The 24,905-nt window shown below is 37.4% G+C and overlaps 1 protein-coding gene across 2 annotated transcripts in view; it reads left to right on the forward strand.

Annotated features, from left to right (window-relative positions):
• The first annotated feature begins 344 nt into the window (after positions 1–344).
• Positions 345–24,905, forward strand: part of SUPT3H (SPT3 homolog, SAGA and STAGA complex component) — a 253,517-nt gene continuing 228,956 nt past the window's right edge. The window contains exons 1-2 of one of the 2 annotated variants that reach the window (XM_021527234.2): positions 345–450; positions 10,641–10,735. In XM_021527234.2, coding sequence (XP_021382909.1) covers positions 10,641–10,735 — 95 coding nt within the window. In that variant the 5' untranslated portion in view covers positions 345–450. The other variant, XM_021527237.2, reaches the window with a different exon arrangement.

The following is a 24,905-nucleotide window of genomic DNA, read 5'->3' on the forward strand; positions in this document are numbered from 1 at the left end:
CCTGCTCCAGTGCTCTGTCGCCCTCAACGTAAGTACGTTCTTACTCATGTCTAGCTGGAACTCGCTGTGCTTCATTTTTTGGCCACTTCTCGTCCTGCCGCTCTGTAAAGAGCCGGGCACCATCCTCCCGGCACCCGCCTTTGCGACAGTCACACGCGCTAATCCCGGGCGCTCGGGCCGCGGCGGCGGGCCGGGAGGAAGCGGCGGCGGCCCCGCCTCGCCCCGGCTCCTCCCCGCGCCCTGGGAGGCGCCGCGGCCGCCGCCTCCATCTGCGGGGCGGCCGCTGTGGCGGAACCGGCTCCTCCCGGCGCGGGCGGCGCCATCTTACCCCCCTCCCTCCCTCAGCGGCCGCGGCGGCGGGCGGGGGGAGCAGCGCGAAGCCGTCGCCGCTTCTCCGGCCCCCTCGTTTCTCGCCTCGGTCCAGGCAGCGCGTGGAGGGGAAGGACCGAGGTTCAGTGCCTGCCCCTCGCTTTCCCCTCTCGGCTGTCCGCACACGGGGTGGGGGGACCGGGCACCACAAGCTGCTCCCACCTTCCTTCCATCCTTCCTCCCCTGCACATCTCAGCCTCCTCCTCATCCATCCATCCATCCATGCCCAGGGGTGAGCCTTTGAGTGAGTCACCAGAGAGAGCACGCAATTAGAGAGTGTGTTGCTGTTAATTAACTTAGCGAGGCCGCTCGTTGTTGGGGCCTTCAGGAGCATTAACGGGGCGGTTCCTGCCCGCGGTACCTGCGGGGCGGGGGCGGGGGCGGGGGGCCCGGGGCCGCGGCGTTTTCTGCTGGCTTTCACTGTTACCTGGGACCCTGCCCCGTCCTGTTCGTTTTGTCGTCTTGCTACTAAGCTAGGAAGTGTTCCTAGGACTTTTTTTTTTTTTTTTTTTTTTTTTTAAAGTAATCTTTAGAATTATGTGACAGCGGCCAAGCTTTGGCCTGCAGTAGTACCCGTGTGCTGCTGGGTGTTGTTAATTTCTTCGTGCAACTCTGATGTTGTGAAATGTGACTAGTTTGTAAATGTCATCTGGAGGAAATGGATTTTATTTATTTTGCCTGAACAGGTGTGGTGATTCCCTAACTGGAATCCTGAGATACTCCTTCTTTGGAATCCTATGCATTTGGCTGCTCATTCTTGATGAGAAATTTTGGATGCATACATTGATGCCTTAACTTAATGGTATTCCTGATATACCAGAATGTTCTCATAAGGTCTATAGTGTTCTTTATAGAAAGTATTAGTCCTTACAGAAATCACTGATAAATGTTAAAAGTCTAGGACTGACAGTCCAGAAGAATGTTTCTCTGTGTTAGCTGTAAGTGATTTTTCCACTTAAGAATATTTTTATACTTCCTGTTTACAGATCAACTGCTTCTAAGTTCCTAGAAATTACACAAATGGATGATTTGCAGTCAATGACTGCAAAGCACATATACATACAAAATATATAGTACTGGGTTTGTGAAATGGGAGCAGGAACCTGATGTTGCAGACAGTGCAAGTTTGCTGTATGGCATTAGTGTTAGTGATTTATTATGAGACATTTGATTTCCTACAAGTGAATCTGTTTCAAGGTTTGCAGCCGTGTTGGTGTTTTGCTAAAATTTTCTTTTGAAGTCTTTTATGTAACTCCCACATCAATCTCTTTCTTGGTACAGGCCTCGCTTTCCCTTTGGCTTAAGGCAGCAATGCTTACTTGGCAGGATGCAGTGCAGCTACCCCTCTTCCTTTTTGCATATCTTTCTTCACTGTTGGCCTGATCCAAATGGTGTGGAAGTCAGTGTCAGAGTGTCATTCCTTTTGTTAACTTTGATGGACTTTACACAGGCTCCTATTTGCATGTTACTAATATGCAAATCATATTTGTTTTTAGTTTGATTCCTTTTTATCCTGTATATTGTTGCTGTGTAGGTGGGAATGTTGATGGCCAGAAGTACAATTTCCAACTGTAGTAGGATAAAATTATATTTTTTTGAAAGCCCTATCTCTGCTTGCGGAAGTTTAAAAAAGTTAGTTTTCAGTTAGATAAAGAGGTTCTTAACTATGATGATTCTGGAGAAAAGCTTGAGGTCTAACCAGAATATACTGAAACTGCAGGAGGAAAAGCTAAAAGTTGTGTCTCTGAGAAGTAAACAAGAAATCCTTTAATGGCATTTAACTTGTGATTTTCAAGTCTATGGGTTTGAGGATGTTGCTTAAGGTTTCACAGGATTCCATGGCCTTCAGAGCCTCTGACTGTTATAACCAGCTGAATTACTCTCCTGGGCTCAGTTCTGGGTAGCACAGAATGGAGCTGTTTGAGAGTTGATTAGTCAATTAATAACTTGTCAGCATTAGCAAGCTGTAATTTAGCAAGCTGCAAGAATTGCCTACATACAAGAGTATAGAGCAACAGCGAACGTTGTTGCTGTTCTGCTGTGATGCCCTCGAGCAGTGAGACCAGCTAGATGGTGTCAGTGTTGTTCTAGGTCATCGCTGCAAGGGTGTTCTGAGGCAGGAGGCCAAGCCCACGCAGCCTAATTATACCATAGAAAATAACTGAGTTAATGCTTTTGTTGCGATTGTGAAATACCCAAATGTGTAGATACACAAGCATGTAAAGAAAAGGAAATTAGTTAGGCCTGTGTTCTCATGGAACCATGCAGTGGTGACTCAGTTGCAAGCTTATCTGGATCTGATCAAAAAAATCTGCCTGTCAAAGGTACTGAAAATGGCATTGATTTGATCTGCTATCTGTGTTTCAGGTACTTGGCATTTGTAGTGCTACGTGGAGTCGTTATTAATTTTAAGTAATCTTAGTAAGTGTTCTTTTGCAAGCTATCACAGGTGAAGTTTCTATTTATAAATAATCTTTGGCTTTTCTCTACCCCTGTATTTTGCATATGTTTGAAGCATCGTGTTTGATTACAATCAGACTTTCACAGAGTCAGCTGCAAAGTTTCTAGTTCACACAGCTCCTTAAGCCATCACAGAAGTACAGTAATGGAAAAAAGGGGCCAAGAGTTTGTTTGGAAGATGTGATTTCCAGTAGACTTTTGCTGAAATGTGGGCTTTTTTACTTGAAATCTCACTCAAGCATATGATTTTTAAAATTACTTAACAATGAAGAGCTCTGTTGATATTTCTTCTGATGAAGCCCAGTACTGGGGTATACCTGAGAGAAATGTGTGTTTTTGAGTAAACAGGAACTTACTGGATATCATGTGTGACTATGAGATCTCTAAAAGGGGTTGGTTGGCCTGAATGTTACTGACACTTTGTTAGACCAAGTTCTAAAGATCTAGTTCATGCTTTGACCTCATATTAAACCCATGGATATTTTTCCTGTGGTTTTACTTGAATTATGTGTTGAACAGATGAACAACAACAGAAGTAGACATTTTCTTCTCCAGAGAATTTATACTTATGGTGGCAAGCAGTGATTTCTGAAACAGGAACAGCCCCACAACAAGAATTGGATTTTTTTTATAATCTTAGCTATAGATTTGGCTGCTCACTCTTGATGAGGAATTTTAGATACATATGTTGATGCCATTACTCGATCATATTCCTGATATGCTAAAATATTCAATTAGGGTCAGGGTGGAACTATATTATGAAGTAATTTTAATTGTATATTACATAGTGAATCAAACACAGCTCAGGGTGATGAGAGGAGAAGGGTTGATGTAATCAGTGTGACAGGTTGGGAAGATGCCATTTTGAAAGGAGGTGAAGGTTTAGACAGAAAAGTTAGACCAAGCAAAGTACAGTTTAGAGATAATGATAACTTGGTTATGCTTCACAGGAAATCCACCTCTGTTAGTAAATCCTTAAAGTTTATTTTAAATTAAACTCAAGGCAGATGGGACCCATGTTCACTAAAGGAGTTGCTTGCTGGCCAATGAGCAGTAAAACACATTGACAGGACTAACCTGACGTCTGCATATTAATACAGGAATGCTTGTCAGAAAAAGCAAAATACTGAGCAAATCACAAATGGGCCCTGTTGATCCTTGCATGCTGGAATCAAGTATGCAAGTCCTTGATGACTTGGAAGCTTTTTATTATCCCCAGACCTGTGAATACACCTTGTGTTTGCTTCTGTGAAAATCGACAGTGGCTCCCATGGGAAGGTCATGACCACTGAATTGCATCTCTATACAATTATTAAATCATTGCTATAGAAAGTTTGTAATAGCAGTGTATGAAGAAAAAACAATTGCTTGTTGAAATAAACTCAGGGTTATAGGAGTCACATTCTGGAAGCCGTGAGAACTTGGCTGTTAGTTTCAGGTTGTTTGGTCTTTACATGGTTTTCTTAAAGTATTTTTAGGAAGGAAGGAAAAAGTAATTTTTGCTTAATTTGCAGTGCTATTAACTGCCAGTGTGGCACAACGCTCTGCAAAAAAGTGTGCACGTTCAGTTCAGAGGGAGGTGGGTGTATATTTAGATTTGTCTGCCTCCTTGTTAAAAACAAATGTATAGCTTCTGGAGAAGGACAGAACTCTGATTAGAATGGAGTTGGAAACTCTGAGAAGTGTTTGTAAACACCTCCAGATGGGAAGGCAGAGCTCTCATGTAAAATTCTTCTCTGTATTTCCCAGTCTCAAATAAAACAGTCACATCTGTGTATTAGTATTCTTTTAGCGGACCAGACCATTCTGTGGTGTGGTTCAGAAGAAACTTTAAGTAACTGTCATGTCTAACATGGGGATGGACAAATAGTAGCTTCAAATATGAGCTCATGCAGAGTCATTTTGAGCAAAACACACCAGTTGTTGCACACAGTGGAGTCAGAAGGTTTTATTTTAATATGAGGTTGCTTTAGTGACCTTTCTTTCCTTGCTATGTCAATGAGAAAGTTGTTCTTGTTTACTGCTTTCATGTAAGGTCTTCAGTAAAAGTAATGCACAGGGACACCAGGAAGGATTATTTTATCTTCAGGGATGTTGAACAGGACAGTTCTAAAGATAAAAATTAGGATGTGTGTTATTTTTTGGATGAAAATCTACACCTAAGTGTATTAGAAAATTTATTTTACCTGTTTCTATCAGTCATGCATATTTCTTCTCTAATTTCTACATGGGAATGCATGACTGAATTGCCTTTTAAATGGACAAGGGAAATTATTTTCAGTTGTATTCCTTGTATTCATGTGGGCTTTCCAAGCATGTTCTGTTCCAAGAGAGTGTCATGGTTAAAGATGAGATGCTTATTTATCTGGGTGGTGAAAGCTGGGCTGTGCATTGACAGCTATAAGATGAATTTTTCTTTCTGGTATTCAGTTAAAAAAAAAAAAACTACCCTAAGAATCTGGTATATTAAGTAATAAATGGAAGCAGCAGCAGCAGATATGATGTGTTATCCTTAGAATGAATAGTGCATGCATTCTGCTTTGTGGTACTTTGTTAATTAATTAAAAATGAAAGAAAGCTGAGAGTGCAGCCTGAGCTTTGAACAATATTCTTGTGTGCAGACCTGGTGCAGATGTGTCTCTGCCTGCCCACAGATTGCTTCTAATCCTGTATTTGGTGTGACTGTTCCCTGAAAACTTTTGTTTTATCTGCTTGGCTTTTTAAGATGCTGTGCTTAGGGAGTATGAAAGTTATTCATCCTATTTCATATAAGCAAAAACATTTCTTAATTGTTGCCCATAAAGCTGGTAGTTTTTCACCTGAAAAGGTTAGAGGGTGATAAAGTAATTTCATTGTATACTATCAGTCATTAGATCACACATACACTGTACTTATCTGAGACCCTTTAGAGTGTTTCTAGTTCCAGCCTGCTTGAACAGCTCAGGAGTACTTAAGGACTTCGTGTTTTAATTTTGAGTTAACTTGTGCTACTGGGAGGGCAGGTGACAGCAAAACAGTATATGTGCTCTTGCATTTGGTTGTGAGGTATTGGGGTTTTTTTAACTTTCTCTTATTTTTTATAGTTTTGAGCATACACTCATCCAGTCTTGCATGTGTTCAGCAGGGTTTTGGTGTGTTTTTGTTTTTTAAAAGAAGTGCAGTAACTGTATTTCCTGTAGTTAATTAAGTTCTTACATCTCCAGTCCCAGAAGACTCTTATGCTATACTCTTTTGTCAGCTGGTGAGGCCATGAAATACTCAGTGGTAACAGACTAGTTACTCCAATTACTCTGAAGTAGAGGGTGTGGAAACAAAAGCATAAATTTTGATTTTGTATTAATTCATAGTTATATTGGTTTTTCTTTCCTTCCTGTCTTGATTGAGTTTATATAAATGAAAATTTGTCAGTCTTTAAATTTTTGCATGGTTTTGGGTTATATGCAAAATGTATTTATGAAAAGAAAAGACTGATGTGATAACCATGTTAGATGTATGCTTGATGAATTAAATAATTGTAATGGTAACTTCTACTCTTTGTTATTCAGTGTAAAAATTTTTGCAGGGATGCTGCTATTTTTTTTTTTTGTAATCCTGCACCTTCTTTAGCCTATAACAGAGACATCAGAGAGAATCTCTGCAAATCCACATTTGTTTTAAACTGACCCAGAGCAAACTTATGGTTTGTTTTTTTTTTCTTGTGGTGAAGTGAAAATTGTATTACTATTAACTTTTGCTCTTTCTGAGGGAGTTTAGATCAGCTGTCAGACCTTCTGTTAGAGGAGTGTTCTGTAGTGACTGTTTGGGTGCATCTTTCTCAGTGATCTCCATGTGATGTTTCAGCAGTGGGGTTTGGTGAAAGTGTCCGAGTAGTATCTCAAAAGCCTTGACTGAACCTCTGTTGTTCAGCCTGGAGAAAGGGAGACCTCACAGCACCTTCCAGTACCTAAAGGGGCTCCTAGAGAGCTGGGGAGGGTGTGCAGTGATGGGACAAGGGGGAATGGCTTGGAGCTGGAACAGGGAGGTTTAAGATTGGAAAAAGAGAAGTTCTTTGCTGTGAGGGTGGTGAGGCACTGAACAATCAGCCCTATCCCTGGAAGTGTTCAAGGCCAGCTTGGATGGAGCCCTCAGCAACATGGTCTGATGGAAGGTGTCCCTGTACATGGCAGGGGGTTGGAATGAGATGTGTACAGAATGGTTTAGGTTAGAAAGTATGATTTTATATATACATTAACATGTTAATATAGTATAGGATATTGCCTAAATGTATAGCATATACATTATGTTTTAGTAGCACTGGAATTCCAATTTTTATGCCTCTCAGCTAGATCTTGAATAAATACATGAGTTATACAGATAACTTATTGATTGTGGAAAAGTTAGTGTAAGTAAATATTGCTTGGTATTTTCAGAGTGGATATGAACATGCAGGAGGGTTATGAAAAAGAAATCTACCCAGGTATCTTACTGTGGTAAGAGGGATGGGCCTAAACCTGATGAGAAATGACTTCAAATTTGTTTCCCTCAACTCATAATATGCTGATTCATATGGAACAAGTGTTTTCTGTTATGATTCTTCAATGTAAAAGACATAGAGATTACAGTAGATGCTTTTAAACATTTATATTGGTGATTATATATACCTTTGAATGTGTGTATTTTACTATACATTTGGTTGCAATGTTTTACTTTGGAGAAAATAATTTATAAAAGCTGGGCCTGCTTGGATAGTAGGCCCAGTCCAAATAGTGTTAATCAGAAGTTATCTTCTTGCTAGAGTTCATGATTAAAATGCAGCATATTGAAATAATCTGTGACTTAATCTGAACATCTGAGTTCATTTTATAGAATATGGCAAACAGCTGCATTTCAGTTTGGAGCTAAAACAAATAAAATATATTGACCCATTGAAGGCCACTGTAGGCTTTTCAGTTCCATGATAGCTGTACTTACCGAAGAAAATTTATTTGAGAGTGCTTCTGCTTTTGAATTATCTTTTATTTTATTTTATTTTTTTAATGTCCGGAAGAAAGGAAATAGAACATACGGAGGATGGGACTTTGATGTGTAAAGAAGTTAATTATCTAAACCATCAAACAAAATGTGGGCTGTGGAAGTAATTATTGTAAAGGGTCTGATGAAGCCTGACAAGCTGTTGGTTTTTTATGTCAAGAAAATGCTGTGCACCTGCTTGATTTGAAAGTTAAATCATTTGGTTGCAATAGGAGGACCCAAGTTTGTAGTGAAGCAGTAGCTGATAAGCTTTCAGCTCTCAAACTACTGAGATGTAAAGCCTTTCAGATTTTTTAATTGAACTGTTCTTGTCCACTTGGAGGGCAGGAACCTAAGAAAGGATTTCCTCTAGAACAGGACATGCAAGCATCACAGGTTTACATTGTGGGGAGGCAGCTGTGGAATTGGGCCCCATGGTTTTTGGGAATTTTGGGAGAATGTTTCATAAATTAGCAGAACAGAACCTCATGGATAAAGTATAATCTCTGTCATGGATGTTCAAAAAAAATAGTTATATGCTTCAAATGATGTAATTAGTTTTAAAAAGCTTTAAATTAAAAAAAAAAACCTCCTTAAATCTTTGAATGTTATTAACTTTTTAATGAATACACCGATAATTCTCTATTTAGAAATATTGGTACTGTGGTATTTGATATAAAAATATAGCTATTAAAATTAATCCTAATTAGTCCCAATCAAATGATGAACCATAAAATACATATAAATTTCTAAATCTTTAGTCTGTTTTTCTGCTATGGTAGGTACAAAGGCAACTTCCTCTTAGCTCCTTCCATGGATGTATAGAGGTTTTCTATAAATACTGTCACCTTTCTTTGTTAAAGAGGGTTTTTACTTGTTTTTTATTTTTTAAATTCACTGATTTGACTGTTTAGGTTAGATGACTGGTAACTGCTGATCATGGCAGGATTGTGACAATGCTTTAGCCTTGTGTGTAACTACTCATGTGATTAAAATCAGACTTGAGTGGGAGCAAACTTGTGATTCAAGTTACACATGTGCGTAAGTGCTTGCAGGATGGGGACCTAAATTAGAATCTCCCTGAAGATGAACTGAAGTCTGATAACCTACATGAAGGCATTAATAAAAAAGAACCCTAAACTTATGACACCAAGTTGGGTGGGGTAGGGAGGCTGTACAAAGGGATCTGGAAGGACTGGATTAATTGACCAAGGCAGGCCCATGTTATGATGTTCAACAAGTTCAAGTGCTGGATGCTGTACTGAAAGTCACAATAACTTCATGCAGTGCTGCAGACTGGGGCAGAGTGGCTGAAAAACTGCTCAGTGGGAAAGGACCTGGGGGTGCTGGTCAGCAACAGCTGAACATGAGCCGGGTGTGCCCGGGTGGGCAGGAAGGCCAATGGCACCTGGGCTGTGCCAGCCATGGTGTGGCAGCAGGACCAGGGCAGGGACTGTCCCCTGTGCTGGGCACTGCTGGGGTCACCTCGAGGGCTGTGCCCAGTTCTGGCCCCTCAGTTCAGGAGGGACATTGAGGGGCTGGAGCGTGTCCAGGGAAGGGAACGGAGCTGGGGAAGGGGCTGGAGCTCAGGTCTGAGGAGGAGCAGCTGAGGGAGCTGGGGGGGCCCAGCCTGGAGAAAAGGAGGCTCAGGGGGATATTCTGGCTCTGCACAACTCCTGCCAGGAGGAGACAGCCAGGTGGGTGGTGCTTGTCTCTTGTGTACAAAGCCATAGAAGAAGAGGAAACAGCCTCAAATTGTGCCAAAGGAGGTTCAGATACTGGGAAAAGTTTCTGAACAGAAAGGGTGGTCAAACATTGCAACGGGCTGCCCTGGGAAGTGGTGGAATGGATCCCTGTGCTAGAGAACAGTCTTACCCTTTGAATTTGGAAATGGAGAGAGATAGGCTCTCTTACTGCAGAGCAAGCTATAGCAGCATAAAGGTTTTATGGTCGCTACGACTAATAGTGCAAGAAATGAGCAGTACAGCTCAGCTGTTACTAGTGTGTACCAAACTAGAAGACTAAGAAATATAGTGGGAATATATCTTGTTTATCAGGGGACTTAGACATTATGTAGTTTTGTATTAATTTTTTTGAAGGATAAATGAAACTCCCTTGCACATATTAATGAAGTTTTCCATAATAAAATCTTTAGTCCTTTAGTAAAGTATTTTTTAAACATTAAATAGCTCAAAGCCATTTGACTTGCATATTATTAAAGATGAAAATGTAGATTTATTACTTTCTAGAATAAGAATAAAGTTCTGGATTTGCTTTGGAGCTCTTGAATGAGTGGTCAGGTCTCACTCTTTCTCACATATTTCTGTTTTAAGAATTTGTGTATGTGAAAGGGGTGTTTTATAAAGGAAGTTTCTGATCTCTGCACTCATAAAGTTTTAGATGGCTTTTTGTGAGAATCTCTTTTACTTCTCTTGGCCTTGTTGGAGGTGGTGTGGCTGTGATTTACTGGTAGTATATGCAGGAATATGAGGGTGATCAGGCAGAAGATATTCTGGTATCTGTGAATACCATCTATTCCTGAATAGTAGTGTTTTTATCTTAATGCTTTTCCACTGGTACTTTTTAGGATGCTTCTAAATAATTATTTTAGTATTAGCACATGTTTCCAATACTTTGGTTACAGTAAATATCATCTCAAGCTTTCTACTGCCTCACATAGGCTTCTTTTTAGCATGCAGACCTTTTACCTTCCATGTTACTCCAAATATCTTTTCTTCCTTTTAAATATCTAGTGTGAAGCATACGTGTGCTCTCTTGGAAATGAAATTATTCTAAGTGCTGTTATTTCTTTGTTTACCCAGATGAGCAGCACTGTGGCCAGCCCGATGTCAGCAGTTGCCTCTTCAAGTAGTGGAAGAAAATCAACAAGCTTTACACTTGAATTGCAGAGCATGATGTGAGTAGTTCGTCAAACTGTCTGGCAGTATCTGCCTTGTGCATTCATGTTTTAGCTGATTTCTTGGAATGTGTGAGTAAGGGTGATGGAGGAAAGAGGAGCAGGTGTTAGTAATGGAGCTGTTAGTGTTTTATTCTGATTTGTAAAACATTCAGAGATGACTTGTGTAAATAAAACCCACATCCTCTATTGAAAGGAGAGTAAATGCTGCTGAGTAAAAAAATATGTTTTTAATATTTACTTTAGAAGTCTTTAGAGTCCTGTATTTCTCAGCCCTTCATCAAAAAAGGCTAAGCTTCCAGTTGTCATAGATCTGTTCTTAAATAAATATTTTTAATAACATCCTTCAGTGCTAATACAAAGAGATAAACTGCTGAGCTCATAATATTGCTGATGAAATAATGATATGGAGTGCTTGTAAATAACTGGGGTATGCCAGACAGGAAATAAATTTGTTAAAAAACTAAGTTATTTATTCTTTTAAATGGGCACTGGACTCTCAGAAACCCAGGTTCAAGCTGTGATATTATATGATTTTGTAATTTGGTGGTGAGAGTAAAGCTGTGTTGCTTCTGGTCATGTGTCGTAGGTTTGCCTTCACTGTTGTACAATTTCTCACCTGATTTACTACATGGGCAATAGATACATAGGCGGTTACTTGTCTCCATTTAAATTCTACAAACAGTTCCCTTTGCAAAAGTGGAAGATGCAATTTGTTTTCAGTTAAGTGTCCTTATGAGTTCACTAGATTGTTGTTAGATGCATAATGAGATACCTTCCACTGGTGTATTTTTCAGTATAATGTAAGAAAGAGTTTTTTCCTTGTGCATTGAATCTTCTACTGTAGATGAGTACATGTTTACAGATCCTGTGTTCTACTGTATTGAGTTTTCTTTGGATAGAATAAACTGCTTTCTCTCCTTCAAGAGAATTCTGTTTGTTCACATCTATTAAGGTCATCTGTGCTGAAAAATAAACTGTTGCTCTTGGTTGAGAAAAATAACTGTAACTGTATTAAAAAAAACCCCAAAACTTCAGAGTCAAATTCTGTGCATCAGTTTGGTTTGGTATCTGGGGAGCCTGAATTTTATTGGATTGTGGACTTCCTGATAAAGTGTTTTGAAAAACTCCCCTTCCCCGCCAGTGTACACACAATTCTGTCAGAATGTAGAAGTTATTGTTGGCCATATAAATGGAAGGAATAGATATTTTCCTTTTGCTTCAGAACTGGTGCAGTTATCCTTTGAAAGCTGTGCAAACAGATCATCTGTGCTCCAGAGTAACATATTTCACAGCTTCATTAAACTAGTAGGAACTGAGGAAATTCCTTGATTGCAATGAGCACATTGAAGCTTAAATTTTTATTGTTTGCTATGGAAAAAAAAAAGGAGACTTTTGAAAATGATAGAGTGCCAGGGATGAACCATGCAGAAAAAAAAGACAACTGTTTCCTTTGGCCAGGGCCATAAAATGAAGTTATGCTTTTAAAAGAACTTTCTGTGCTCTGACAGAAGCTGACATTTTTTATAAACGATGTGATTTAGGAAGTTACAGATTCTACCGTTTAGGCGACTTATAACAAATTCTTCCTGACATCTTAAGATCCTGGGAAATAGCTAAGACCGGGGCAAGGCAGTGCAAAAAAGGTAACATCTTCTTAAAGAAAAGAAAATAGAGGCTATCTCTGCCTAATTTCCTATTGTCAAGAGAGGGGTCACAAATTTCCTATAATTATCATGGAGTAATATGAAGCATAACTTGAACTCACCCTGCTTTTCTCAACAAAATATGTGCAGCAAGAAAATGAACTTTTGAGAAATAAGTCATATAGAGACATTAAGTGCTAATCCAGAATGTCACATAGTAGTTTGTGTTGCTTTTAAAAATGGGCTGTTGGATTTTAGGGATTTAAAAGAAGAGAGAGTAAGTCTATTTTTGGAGTAGAACATCAAATCCTGTTGTAATCCAGTGGCATGATCTGGAAATCTCTGGATAAGAATATCATGGTTGAAGGTGGTATCTTTGATTAGTGTATAATTTGCAGCATGGAAGTGTTGAGCCACTGTTTGATTCCATGGAATGCTTAAATTTACACGTAACATTAAGCTTGTGAGTTATCACATTTAAGGTGAGGCTGTTATTCATATGCTACATCTGTTACATATACTACACCTATTTTTGAACCATGGCATTGTAAGGGAATGAACTGAATCCTGTTGTAGAACTGTGTTTTTATGATAAGCTCTGAAGGGTTTTTCTTCTTTATTTGAGAACGCATGGAATATATAGGAGTCTTGAAATCATAAAATACTGCAAAAAAAAACAAAACTGTCTCAAAATGTATACAAGGTTCTCATGTATACATAGGTACTTTACTAATGAAAGGATTCTGGTTTTCCATTAAGAATATTTAAGACATGTCCTTGGATTTGAAGAAATGTTTGTGTTTGTTGAGAAAAGAATCTGTTTTGTATGATTCCTAAATAGTACTGTGTAATTGGTGATACTGCATATGCTGATTACCTTAAGAAGAATGCTTCTTAATCAGATTGTTACAGATCATGCAAACACAAGTCAATTTGCAGTTGCACCTTTTACGTAGTTACATTTTGCTTTTAATTGTTTAGACCTTGGAATTCAATAATATTTATCTTATATTAATTTAAAAGAGAAAAGTGCTATGTAGAGCTTGCTTCAACTTCTACATCCTTTATTTGTATTCGGCTTTTTTATTATGGTACCATGGAGCATACAGCAGTAGGTGTTAATAATTTTAAAAAGAGTTTTCAGCACATCTAATGCATTTTGCTGAGGTTTGTTTTACTTAACTTTAGCTGATCTATAGCCTGTTTCCAAACTAACTGCTCATGTTAGGTGGGTTGCACTTAAATTACAGTTCTGCCCAGTAGATTCACAACCATGCTGATTTCACTGTAGTCATTAAAATTCATAATTTGGTAGAGATAATCTATTTTATAATATAAGCACTACTTACAGAGGAAATTTCTGGAAACTGTGACAGTCTAAAGACTTATGTTGAGCAATTTGCAGCTACACAGGGAGTTTTATCTTCCCTCAGTAAAATGCCTTGACTTCTCAAAGCTATCTTAGCTATCTACAACATTTTAATTACTGTGATCTGAAGTTTCTTAATTAGCTCTTGTGGTATGCTTCATACCAAAAATCAAAATGTTGTGGTATAAGGATAAATTTTAATAGTGAAAGTATTGAGGAAAACAATGCTTTAATTTTAAGTTTTTCTGTTATTGACTGTGTTTGCAGAGGTGAATATTAAAATGATAATATGATATCAAATTACTGCTCCTAATTGATTCTGTCTTTCCAGACAGTGAAAATGTGTTCAGGTATTTCAAATGCAGTTCCTACTCATCTTCCTCCAGCTTGTAGCTTACACTCACCTCTGTGACATTTTTGTGTTGTGTTAGTGTGTAATAGAGATATTAATAAATTCTTCATGATCCCTTTTTCTTTATGAATATATTATTTATAATGTATTTTTCCATTTTTAAACATTTAGCAAATTATGGGAGAGACTTGGTAAGAATTGGGCCAGTTCTTAACTCTTTATTGAGACTCTTTGAATCTGTCTCCCTGACTCTTGGGATATTTACATGATCTCTGTTAATAAAGCATTTAAATGCTTTTCAGATATTGTCAATAATATTTCCCATTTTAGACTGGGTAGTAAATAGTGGTTCTAGACCTCTGGTCACTCAAGGAGTATCTGGAATAAACATTTTTATATCAGGCTTGCAAACACTGCATGAGCTGTAAAATCTACTATTTATTACCTGTTGCAACCTTGCAAAGTTGTCAATTAAATTATCTTCAGGGGTTTTACTTATTTAGGATTTCTCATTCATTCTGAGATGACAATATCATTTTAAATTTTTGAATGTGCAATGAAATAACAGGAAGCATGAACCTCTGAACTGGTCTGTTCTCCTGCCATATATTTGGATAACCTCTGCTGACTTGAATTGGATTACAGTGTGTCTACCACTGAATCCCTGGAAGATCTCATTGCTTTCTTCTAGTATCTGATGCAAAATTTATTTTCATATGCAGAAATGAAAATTCTGATTGATAACAATAGTTCTTATGTATGGTAAAACAGTGTTTTCTTATCAGTTAGAAAGTTCAGGGAAGTTGCTGCTCAGTGCTGAAGAAATGCCCACTGCATGTAGCAATAAAGAAATGCTGTGATTCAGGAGCTGTGCTTTGCTAGACTGGTTTGTGTGTTAATCCAGTTATGAATACTGTAATCACCGAAACAATTTGAGTTACTCACATTACATGCTAACTAAAAGATATGCAGTATGCATTTCAGGCTGTTTACAGGACCATTGAACATTTTTACCCAAAGGTTTCACTATGTGACTTAATAAGATGGCTTTTAAAATACATATTCTGATTTCTAGATATTGTACAAAATCTTTGCCATTCTTGCTAGCTGTTATGGTCAGCTGGCTACTGGGTTCTTTATAAACATCTAATTTTATCTAACTTTCAAAACACAAATGGTTTTCTTGCATCTCTTTGTGACAGTGGGCTTTGTTGCTGCAAGTCCAGTTTACGTTTGTTAAACTATGTCCTTGATTATTTTGTGGTTTTATTCTTTTAGTTTTCTATTACATCTAAATGTGTCAGCTTGACTCACCCTGTGAGGCAGATGCAGATATGGGATCTGCCATTTCCCTCATGCCAGGTTCCTCATGAGGTTTCACCTCATGCCACGTTCAGTTCTTCCTCAAGAAAAAAGAGTTTTTAGAGTGTTAGCTTTCATATGTTTTGGTTTTCATGGAATGCTGAGCTCATTGAGACCTTGATTCTACTTGAAACAAGTAAATGATTATAGAGACTAGGAAGTTATGCTGAATAGACAGTCTAGATGATTGTTTTTAATAAAATAGTTCAGAATTTATCTAGCACGGAATGAGCGTGTGCTTGAGCTGAATGTTAGTAATTATTTATTATATCATACTGTATGATGAGATATAGTAGTATTTTCACTGCCCTGCTGTGACTGATACCTTATGGCTTCTTTTGGTTGTTTGTTTAGCCATCTTTGCTTTGAAGTTGATCAGTAAAATCATCTGACTTTGGATAGTTCGTTTGGCATGATGGTGGAAGAAAACATCAGTAATGACCTAGCTGAGGGAGCGCTTTGGTTAACCAAACTGTAATTTGGGACTGTAAAGAATTTCTCTATTCTGTCCCATACTTGTTTACCATATTTGAACCCAGAATTGTGCTGAGATTGCACTGTTTAAAAATAAATAACCAGTTTAGCCTACTGATCTGAAACCCTTCCCTGCAAACACGCAGTGAGCACTTTCCCCTTGGGTAGAGATGATGGAAGGGCAGTGGCAGCAGACGTGGTGCGTGGTTATCGGATCATGTGTGGCTGTTCCTATCTACCTCATTAAATACATGAGGCAAGAGTGGTATGAGATAGAAAACTAGGGACAGAACTAAGTTTTCCTTTTATAGGTAGGATGAAATACAGGAAGGAAATTCATTAGAGAGAAATTACTACAGCTTTTTCTGATGCGGATGTGGTATTTTTAAGCTTCTAAAGGCAGAGTCTCTTCTTTGCACAGCACTTAGATCAACAGGATTTTGCTGAGGAGGCCTGTTAGGGTTTGCAGAACTGTTAATAAAAGATGTAAGAGCTGAAATGGAGTGAGTTTCAATAAAGCTATTTGAAAATTCATTTTTCAGGCTTCGACATTTCTGTACAGCATTTAGAGTGTAGTTATTTTAGACCTCCCTTTTGTAATAGTGTAGTTTCATTTTACTTTTAGTAGCAGGGTTCACTTGAAATACAACCTGAACTTGACCTTATTAGTGTCAAACAGTCTGAAAAACACTCATTTTATCTCTTGCTTCTTTCTCTTTGTTTTTGCTGAGTATCCTGTCCCTATTTATTAAAGAGCAAGAGGTGATGGAGGATCTTAATTAACATATTGAGTAGTACACACACATAGAGCAAAGGAATTGTTGAGTGTCTGTACAGACTTTTGAAGAAGCATTTCTGTAACTAATTTAAAAATTACATTTGTAGTCAATCTGAAAAAGAAACACGAGAAGGATGTTTTTATGAGGGAAGACTGGAGATATTAATCTGGGTAACAGCTTTTTCTATGAACAAAATTAGCTGAAGTTTAGCATTAGTCTGGGTTATGTGTGTCTTGTGTTTCTGCTCTACTAGTACTTTATTTTTCTCTTGTCAGTTCAAAGTTAATGTAAGTTTTGCAGTTCATTTGTGAAATCAGTTTTGCTAAGTATGAGAACAGTTACTCTAAGTTTACTGTGTCCTGAGTTCTACTCAGTTTGTTCTGAGTTGCATACAGCTTCTCAAACTTCCTGTATTTGCAATTTTGTTTTGAATTGAAATATTTTAAGATATATGGTTCCAGGATTTTGAGCTTAGTTCCTGAAACTTTCTGGTTTCAGATTTTGACAGGTTGCTTTAAGGTCTCATCTTGTACCTAAGTAAAAGATTATAAAATTTGGAAACGATTTACCCTACTTGAGTGAAGACATATATGTTGTAACCAAATACTGATTAAGCCATAAATTAATATGATAATTAAATTCAGCACTTTTTTATTTCCCCAGTGTAATAAATTGTAATACATTAGTTCTAGCAAACCAAACCTGAAAATCCCATTTTGCTGTAACTGTGACCATAACTAGCAGATGCTGCTGAAGTCTTTAAACTGCAGCTTCTTGCATCATTTGCAGTCTGTTAGTCACATTTAATTCATGGTATGTAGTGTGCAATATTGCTACAGGACATTATTCATCTATAGAGAACAGCAGCAAGGTGGACATTACAACTGTGCTTGGCTTTTTCATTCTTCTGAAGTCATTCTGCCCCATAGAATTATTTCCAGCTGGATTAGGTAATTAATTGAAAATGTACAGTTTGGGTATCTGTAGGTGACCAGAGTTAGAAGATGCTCCGCATCCTAGGTGAGTTAACTCTAAGCACCTTCCCTGTAGGAGCTATTTCTGGCTCATTCAGCTCAGCTCTGTGGCATAGGAGGCCACTGCTTGTCTTTTTAATGATATATTTTTTTTTTCCTTTTTTTTTTTTTCCTAAAACACAAAAGCTGTATTATCCTCCCCAGATTTTGCTGGAGCAATGAAGTGTGTCCCCTGGTACGTGTCCGTCTCTTTGGAGGTGTCTGACAGCCCTGAGCAGTTACAGAAATGTGCTTGTTTTTTTCTATCATTGTGAGTTCAACATAGTAATTTAGACTATGACGTTCTCCCTAAATTGGTCGTGAAGGTGATTAGTTTATCCTTGGATCCCACACTGGCTCTGGGACTTACAATGAACCAGCTAAATCATGATAGATGGAATATTTATCCTCCTGCATAGATTCTAGTACTTTGAGTATAACACCATCCAATTTTTAAAATGTTAGTGTATAAATACCTGTATTGTACTCTTAATTTTCATCAGGTTAATCTTACTCTATTATTTGACTTTGTTACATGTATAAGAGATATGTAAAAAAAAAAAAGTCTATATAATATAATTCATATTAAATGTCACAGTCTCTTTATATGATATTTAATTTTTAATCCCACAGACGAGAAATTGATCTTTTCATGTGTTCCTCTAGGACCTTTTTTAATGACACATGAAGGCATTGCAGTGATTAGAAAGGAACCCACTTTCCCCTCTACAGCTCCCGGGGCTGTGAAGGAACTGAATAGTGTTTCTTGTAGCTTGATTCTGGAAATGGTAAATAATAATTTCACAGTTGTGATAAAACTGTATGGCAGAAACAACAGTAAGGACAGTGGCAAAGTGGGAGGTGAGTGGAGAAAGGGCAAGAAGGAGAATGGTCTAATGATATGGGCTAATTTGTTATACGAAATAATATTGGCCATTTCTTTAAGATGTTAACAATGACCTGGTTTTAGTTTTAAGAAACACTACCAAGGACATGTAATTTGTGATTAAAGTGATTTTTGCTTATTTGCTCACTTGACTTGGTGACTTCTTTTACTTCTTTAGGTTTTGAACAAAAAGCTGTAAGGATTTTCTGGTGTTAAAAAGCTGCAGCTTCTGACCTAATGTACCCTTCTCTGAACGATAATGTTTCTTTGTTACTTATTTTTAGCTCAGATTGTTTTTCTCCCCTTTCCCCCAACATGATTTGTACAACCTTTAGAAAATTGAGTAGTTGTGGTTTTGAATCATCCTCCGTTTCTAGACTGAATGAGTATTTCTGAAGAAGCACAGTATTGCTTGTGAGTGGGCCTTTTTCTTACTTAAAAAGGCAACAGCCATGACAGCTTTACCCCCTGAAAAAAAGCAGAAAATCTATAGACTCTTAATAGACTGCATTGTGACCCTGGAAAGGACAGCGTGTTAAGTACTTACTTAATTTTGTACCAATGGTATATTGCTAGCAGATGTCCTTTGTTTTGTTTTTACTATGATTCAGAGCCATTTGGATAAAACATTTTGAGGGAGTATATTTTGGTCCTGAAATAAAGCATGACTATCCATTTAGAAACTACAGTAATACTTCATTGTGTATCAGTCTATATTTGACTCCTTGTTTGGGTTTAAAGCCTTTAGCATATCAACTACAAGTCTAAGTACTGTTATCTTGCTGTTCTTTTGGTGAAGCACAGCAAAGATAGCATGAACAGCTGATGTATAAATACCGATTTAAAAAGCCTTACAGGAATAAATTTGAATTCCACAAAGTATAAATAAGTGTTTGGCTGTTTTAAATGTGGGAGAAAGCTAATTAATTTGATGGCAAATTATTTTTTTCCTATTAAAGTAGTTAATATTTTTGTATTATAAAAGATCCCTGTTAATTCTGCAAATAAGGTAGCTCCCTTTAAACCAGTCTTGTAGCTTTTATATCCTGAATTACTCACAGGAAGTCAGTAACCTGAGGGTTAGCCTGTGCTGCTCATATTCTATGGATTTTCATTTAAATGGGTACATACACACTCATTGCCAGTGCCTTGCCAGTATTCCTGCACCAGTTAAATAATAATCCCATCAAATGGAATAATAGAAAAATTAAGGTTGCAAGGGATGTCTAGAGGTCATTTGGTTCAACCTAAGAGATTCAAACATTAGGCCCCATTGCTCCATAACTATGTGAGAGAAATACATTTTTATTTTATAGTCTACCTGGTTTAAGTGCTGTAGCTACAGTAATAGACTGTTTTTTCCAATATAGCCAAGCTACTGCAAATTATTCTGGAAATACTTTTAAATGTAGACTAGACTTTAATATTAAGCAGCGTCTAAAATTACTAAATTAAATTAGATTTTGATTTTCTGGGAAGTCCCTTTCACTAGCCAAGTTAAGAGGAGAAAATACATAGTCTTTGTGGAAGGTATGTACCAATGTGTTTTAATATGTGACTATGTACCTACGACTACTTTTTGTGTTAGACTGAAAAGCTCCTGCTATTATATATTTAAAAATGTAGACATTGGAATTATTCTGCATATTTCCCTGGAAAATTATAATGTTAAAAACCTCCCTACCCTCCTCCCCCCACAAACACTCTCTTATCGCTTTCTAATTATTTGGAGAACCTGCACAAAAGAAAGGATTATTATTATTGTACAGTCATGCTTCTCAGTTATTATAAAATGTTTTGTGTTACTGTTTAAACCACAGTATGTTTTTACATGTCCACTATAGTGCTAAAGGTTACTATGAAGAATTTTTTAAAGTAAGGCATTTGAGCAAACCTGGAGACTTGATAAAGTATTGGAAAGGATGAAAAAATATCCCTCTCTTCCTCTCTTTTTTTAGGAAAGCAAGGTACTAATGTTTTCTTTAAAATAAATTTTGTCTATTTCTTTCTTTGCATGTGTATATGTAGGCTTATATACAAGCATAACACTTTGCTGATTTCCAGTTCATATGAATCTACTTGGCTATCTGGGAGGAAACATGAGAATAAATATGTTAGGAGACAGGAAGAGGATGATCTGTGGAAATACATTTTCTTAAAATCCTTCTACTCCGCTACTGCTTAGTAACTTCCAGTTGAATGTGTATGTGTATAGTTGGCAGAGTCACTACAATCAGATATTTCTCCTACATTTTATCTAATAATCTGGTTGGGCAGTTCAGTCAATAACAGTGAAGGCAGACAAATAACTTTGTCTATTTAGAGTCTCAGTAATTTTTGCTTTTGATAGATTAGTTGTGGAAATGAACATCTGTGTAGATCTGAAACACTTAATACAAATAATACCATTAAAATTAGCTGTACGTAAGTTTGCTTTAAAAACTGTAGAGGTATAAATGCTGATCGTCATTGAATGGGATGTGTTAGGAGAGTTGCAGAAATAGTGTTAGTCCTGGACTAGGCCCTTCTAGGTCTGTTTGTGCCGGCTGTGATGGAATTACAAGGAAATAGCCCTGTGCAGTGAAAACTGAAAATCTACTCAACTGAACCAGCTTTAATACAAGTTAAACAGGGCTCGATGCATATCTGGTGACTTCAAGAGAAAGGCTCTGTAGAGGTTGGCAAACTTCTCTATTCTCTGTTTCCCTGTTAAATGCCAGTTTTATTCCTTCAAGAATGAAACTCTCTTTTGGAAAGCAATATATTAAAACAAGCTCTGCCTGTGAGTTTGCACTGGCAGGATCTCCTGCTTTGCCTGCCCAGGTACATTCACATACTGCTGCTGCTGTGTGCCCAGCGCTGACTTTAAAGTGACAACTCGGTATCTGTTGTCTCCTGTTATGATTCAGATGGCTTAAAAGATAAGTGATCAAGTTATAGAAGGAGAGATGAAACTCTAGGGGTTCTTTCTAATGAATTATAGAATTATTTTTGAAAAAGCAGTGCAGTGTTTGAATAATCAAGTAAAGTATTTTTCTGGAGCCAGGATTGCGATGGTAATATTTATCTTTGAATTCTTAAGACAGATAAAAATCAAAAACCCAAACCACCAGCTATTTTTCTTTAATGTTTAGATTAATCCAGAAAAATAGACCAAAATTTTGAAAATGGCTTACTTAAACACAGATTGATTGAACTGTTTAAGGGGCATTTCATTTCTTTGCAAAAAGACTTCTCTGTATGGTGTCCTTCGGTTTCAGGGAAAGTTATTAATTGATTTTTCATTATGATCCTTTTGAACCAGGGAAGTCGTAACACTGTTTTGTAAATTGCAAATTAAGGCCCTGGGCAGAAACTTCTGGACATCATTTAGTTTTAAATGGAACCCTTTGTCTTCTCATCTGTTTTTATAAAGCTTTTCTAGTCTGATTGAAGTAGGTGATAGTGAAATGTGTTTGCTATCTGTAAGGACGTCTGATTTTTCTGTTGGCAGTGCTGTTTCCTCCATTCGCACACAAGTGAAGATAGTTGTCTTAATAAAAATAAAGTAGGAATTAGACTTTTTTTTCTATCATCCTTTGCTACATGGCTTTCCATGTGAGCCACATGTTTCTTGTATAAGCATCTACTATTGAACACAAGTGTTGGTAGCTCTATCACTAACAGTTCACATGCCCTACACTGAAAAGCCAACATCCTCTCCAGCTGATGAGAGCTGTTGCTGCTATTTTGGTAGTCTTTTTTTGCTTTAAATGTGGGGTGATGAAAGCATGAAGAACAGCTGCTGCTACTTTAATCCTATAAGAGAGGTAATATTCATGTGTTTTTATTTGTGATTGGTGAAAGACTAATTTCTTTCTTGTTGGAGCTGAAAACAAAGATATTGGGGATATTTCAGTCCTGATTGTAGGAATATAGCTGCCACTCCTGGAGTTGAGAAATTCAAAAAGTAGTCCACCTTATTATAGTCAAGGGTGGAAAAAATTTATTGCAGCGAGTTTTAAACTTCAAAAAGCTTTCAGTGTGTTTGGACTGAAGGAATAAGTGTCAGCACACTTTTAAACCTCTGCAGTTCAGGTTTTGCCTAATACAGTAGTTACAATTTAAATTACTGAAGTTATTCTGATATGCTTGCTATAATTAATGTAACAACATATGGACGTAGTCTTAATTTTTTGCCAAATGGAAAGGTCAAACATTTTTTTCATAAGGGTAGTTATGGCTTTCACCAGTATGTCTCAGGTCTGGTCTCTTGAGACTATTGGTAGAAGGAACTGTGTGAATGTCTTCAGATCTTCTTAAACTTAGGACTTGTCATGATCAGTCTTGGATTAAGAATTTGAATAACTTCTTCTATGTCTAGGTCAGGAGCTCTACCCTTAAGTCACTCAATTAATCATCCAAAGTAAGGTGGCCTAAATTCAAATCTACTTAGGGTTGAAATACTAGAAAGCAATTTACCTGTAAAGGTGTCAGTTTTCAGAAATCTGAGCTACTTTGTGAAAATTTTTAAGGGATAGTCCTCTACCAAAGATGAAGCACCCTTCTTAGGAGTTTTTAAATTTATTTGAACTGGAACAAACCACTTTACAGCAACGACCAGTAGTTGAGTCTTACAGGCACTTTTGACATCTGACTCTAAAAAACCTAGCTATAAACATGACTTGCCTAGTTAGCTGAACTGACAGTTCAGTTGTTTTGTTACTGAAGCAGGACTGAGCCTACCAGGTAATTCAGTTGAGGTTTTGAGTTATCTTATGTAGTCTAAATATTAGTGTAGTCTTACAGCTAGGATGTGCAATTTTAAATTTTTTAAATTTATCTTTCCCTGTCCTTTAGTTTGTGGAATCAACACTGCTCAGCTCTAAAACTTGACTGAAGTTATTTGTCAGACATTTAAATATTACTCTCAACAAGAAAAAAAATATTAGAACTGATTCCTATTCTTGTTGAACTTGTTTGAAAACCAGTGGTTCAACTCAAACTTGAGTCTTTTCCAACCTAAATGCTTCTATAATTCTATGACTTTTTTTGTTGCAATTGCAAATTAAAAATGAGTTGTTACTGAATTCAGTAATAGAAACTGGAAGCATTTTATATGTACTTTGCATGGCGAGAACTCCATGTGAGATTATTTGGATTATTTCAGATTTTGAAAAGGATAATAGCACTTAGTTTGCTGAGAATGAGATATGAATAACTGTGCATTTAAACATTTTGCTGCATTAAGGTCCCTTTCATTATGAATAAAACCTGCCACTGAAGCCTAGAGATAGCAAGACTCATACTTGTTATTGCCAGATTTTGGGCATGCAGACAGGTTCCCTGTAGGTAAACTGGGATGTGAGCTTGTACTGCTTTGTTCACTCTTTCACACTTGGATTTATACCTGCTTTTTGCCATACTAAATGGAAAGTTGTTAACTCCTTTTTCATTCAAGAATATTGCAACCAATTGAAGAATAAATGTGTGCACCTGAGCAGGTCGCTCACAGCAGCTTGAGTCACTGCAAGGTTTCCATCCTATGTTTTCGTGTGGGAAGTTGATTGTGTACCAAAGCCCTTACCTTTATCAGTGAGTGTTAACTTGTTAGTCACTGAATACAAGAGGTGTAGGACTTGGTGGGAACTAAAAAAATCCACTTCTGTCCGAATCACTGAGAGAGGATTCTGTACTACTGAAACCTTCCTGACAGTCAGCTGTCTTGTCTGCTCCAAAATCTCTAGTGAAAGAGATTTTTGTGCAATTTTCACTGAACTTATTTGGTTTTTGGATAGTTACTCCTTTGTTTCTTTGGAGAAATTATGGCTGTGGAAAAATGACTGTGTTGTACAAGACTGTAAACAGAGTTGGACCAATATGTAACTCTGGATATAATGTAAAATTAGATTGGATGTGGAGGATGTATTTTATCAATTAATAGTTGTTTAAAAAGAAAAGAAGTAATTATCTGAAGACACAACAGGCATTAGAAAATACATAGGTAGAATACAGACTCAACAGGCCAGATAATCCAAAATGGGAACTTCTATTGTCATACACATGCCATAGCTAAAATCTGCCACGGAATACTGAACTCCTTTGTTTTTGATTTGTTTTTGTCTTTTACCACAATATTGAGGAAGGAAGAGTTGGTCACCATTCACATTACAGTGATTTATTCAGTTCCTTCAACCTTTTCACATTGATCATGGTTTCTAAAACTGTTGCTAACATCTTTTCTGCCAAAAATTCTGTGTTTTGGAATTTTCCACCCCTCCCCCACCTTCTCCCTTGAAAGATGGTGTCC

Source organism: Lonchura striata, chromosome 3 (assembly GCF_046129695.1).
Source record: "Lonchura striata isolate bLonStr1 chromosome 3, bLonStr1.mat, whole genome shotgun sequence".
NCBI classification, from domain to species: domain Eukaryota; kingdom Metazoa; phylum Chordata; class Aves; order Passeriformes; family Estrildidae; genus Lonchura; species Lonchura striata.